This window comes from Egretta garzetta, unplaced genomic scaffold (genome assembly GCF_000687185.1).
Source record: "Egretta garzetta isolate BGI_Z169 unplaced genomic scaffold, ASM68718v1 scaffold10, whole genome shotgun sequence".
NCBI lineage: Eukaryota > Metazoa > Chordata > Aves > Pelecaniformes > Ardeidae > Egretta > Egretta garzetta.
The window spans coordinates 453,832-456,711 of NW_009258268.1; the positions used below are offsets into that span (position 1 = coordinate 453,832).

Genomic DNA, 2,880 nt, shown 5'->3' on the forward strand with positions numbered 1-2,880 from the left:
GGAAAGAAGAGAGGTAATACTAAATTCTGGCTAACATATAGTGTTCAATATGTCACTAAAGGCCTAATGGTATGTAATATATGGATTCTTCTAAATAGTGGATGTTTAATTCTCCTAAGATGTTTTACAAACTATAAGAGGAAGAGGTACAGTTCTTCGCAAATGTTTCACCCAGATTGTTTTAAGTCAGTTAAAATTGCCTTTGAGAGTAGAGTTGCACTAAAAAGAGAGAGGAGAGATGGAAAAAAGAAACCCCAAAACAGGGTCCTGCTCAGTCTAGAGTTTCAGGCGAGAGAGGAAAAGGTCTGGTTATCCAGAGCCAGATGCATTGTTAAAAGTTCATACTATCACTTTGACATTTAGAGTAGGACTCGGTGTCTTTGTAAATTCCTCTTCGTATTACCAGTGTAGGTCTCTGAGCTCAGACCATTTCACAAACCATAACATTTTTTAGTGAGTGATTGATCTGTATTATGTGTCCCAGCCATCAGAAGAATCTTGGGATGTTGCTTGTATAAACTGTAATACAATCTGATCCTGGGCATTTAGTTACAGACTTTCATAGACCTATTGGCGATACTCAATCCTCCTGGATTTGGTAATAGGGCTTATCTGATACCTTTTTAAAAAAAAAAAAAAAAAAAAAAAAAAAAGAAAAAAAGGGGGGGGGAAGCCCCTAATTTTCTCTGTTCCCCATTTAAATAACTCGACACATCTGGCAACACTGTAGGATCATTGTCCTTTCAGTTCCTCTGCAGCTCATATTGCTACAATATTTCTTTGATATCTAGTTTCCTAAAGGGCAACATGATTTTTTTTTTAGGCTGTTTTTATAGATCTTGCAAATTAACCCATATGCATTGCAAGAAAAAACATGACTTTTAATCAGCACCATTTCTAAAGTTAGCGCTTGCTCTGTGTATATGAATATGTATATGAACCAGTGTTTAAAAAAAAAAAACACACAACCTTTCTGCTAGTACTCAAAACTAGCATACAAATGTGTTTTTATTATCAAATAAAGTATGCCTAATGTTAAAATACCTTTCTGTTAGGGGGTTTATCATTTGACTACTTGTCTTCAGTTACAAGAATGATAAAAATTGAAACTAAATATTTTAATTCAATAAGAACTATGTTGAATTTTAGGAAGCAAAAAGAGGAATCAGATATAGACTTATATGCATAGGAAATTAAACATTCAAGAAATTAAAACTTTGCGAGCAACTAAAGGGGGTAGCCTTAAGGTGTGCTTATTTGAAATGCCTGCATTTAATTTTACAATAAATCTGAGTATTTTGTTCCAATTAAGACAGTTCATGTGCACGACTCTAAATTGTACAGTAGTTCCAGGGAGATCGTGGACTGCTTGTTTTACATTCTGGATCAAGTTCAGATTTTTAGGCTTCACTTGAATAAAATAAAAAGTCTGAACCCTGAAGATAATACAGATTGATAAATCTGATTTAAACATTCCCGTGTTGCAGACTTTCAGTGTATGTGGTACAGCTGAGCCTCAGGCCATGCACTAAATACATCCACAGTGCATTCCCAGGGCATCCGAATACCAAATGATCACATTTGAAAGGTTACCTTTCTATGGATTATGACTTTTCTGTATTAGCCACGAAGATTAGAATTTTAACAGCTCCCAATGAGAGGTATTGTGAAGTATTTACTTGGCAGGAAAAAAACAAAACAAAACAAAGCCCAGATGAGGTACTGTCTCATATTCATGAACTGGGATTTATTAGTTCTGTGAATATCCTTGTGAGAATACACTCCATAGTTCACACTTCAGGAAAAAAAAAAAAAGGTCTTGTTTTTCATTTATATTAACTTAAAACTTTGATAGAAGACTTACCGTAGTAGAGGTTTTAGCAGAGAGACAGGATCATGCTCGTGCAGAATATAGCCCAGTAAATCCTGCAGTCTTTCACAGCTAGCTTCCTGCAAGGAAAGTTATGACTGTTTATCTCTCTGGAAATCTGGCAGTAGCTTTGTTAGTAAATTTGGTGACAATAAAAGATGTAAGGCTTTTTCTCCTTTTCTTTTACAGGTTGTGGAACTCATTTCAAGTGCTATCGGTGACTTAGTTCAAGGTATATATTATGAAAACTCAAAATCATCTGAGGTAAGAGTTTCAGTAGTTTTACGTACCCAAGAAGTTTGGTGATATTAAGGGGTGATGACAGTAAATGTGATGACTTTCTCATCTGTTTAAAAGGAGGAGGGAGAGGGGGGAAGAGAATTAGCTGCAGTCCTGGTGGGTTTCAGCAGTAACGTGGTTATGACACCTGTGAACTCTGATGGAAGATTCTAGAAATGCTCAAAGAGGGACTATTTCATTTCTGTGAGTGCTTAATAAAATTATATCATGTGTCATTACCAGGAGCTCTAGACATGTCTTACTATGGGCTTTCCAAACACTCCCAAAGGTTACCAGTCAAGGTTCTGATAGAGGCATTTATTACACCATTGTCAACATCATTAATTCTTCCATGTTAAATCTCTCATTTCCAAGCCCAAAGATGTTTACAAAAGGCTTCATCCCAAACTTACATTGTGTCCTTTCTTCTTCTTAGTGTTCACCTTTTAATAGTATAAACACAGGTTTTGTCCTGAAGTGGTAGGAGTGTAGCACTGTACTCTTCTCCACCAAAAGTCACTGTGCACGCCTTGCAGGAGTCGGCATGGGCGAAGACAGCGACTGCCAGCATTTCATACCAAGTAATCGTGTATTTCTTCAAGGGCAATTACAGATGTACTGTGTTGTTGTGCGGCAAGAACTATAACGAAATTCGGTCAAATTAGATCTAGGTATTTATGTCTTGACTAGAATATTTAAGGAAACTTATAGAGGCACTTCTTGAAGTAGGC

At 36.4% G+C, this 2,880-nt stretch overlaps 1 protein-coding gene across 2 annotated transcripts in view; it reads left to right on the top strand.

Moving 5' to 3' along the window:
• PDSS2 (decaprenyl diphosphate synthase subunit 2) overlaps window positions 1–2,880 on the top strand; it is a 92,830-nt gene that overhangs the window by 61,382 nt on the left and 28,568 nt on the right. For both annotated transcript variants that reach the window (XM_035888850.1, XM_035888856.1), the window contains exon 4: window positions 2,060–2,134. In XM_035888850.1, the coding sequence (XP_035744743.1) occupies window positions 2,060–2,134 (75 nt within the window). The remainder of the gene's footprint in view (window positions 1–2,059; window positions 2,135–2,880) is intronic.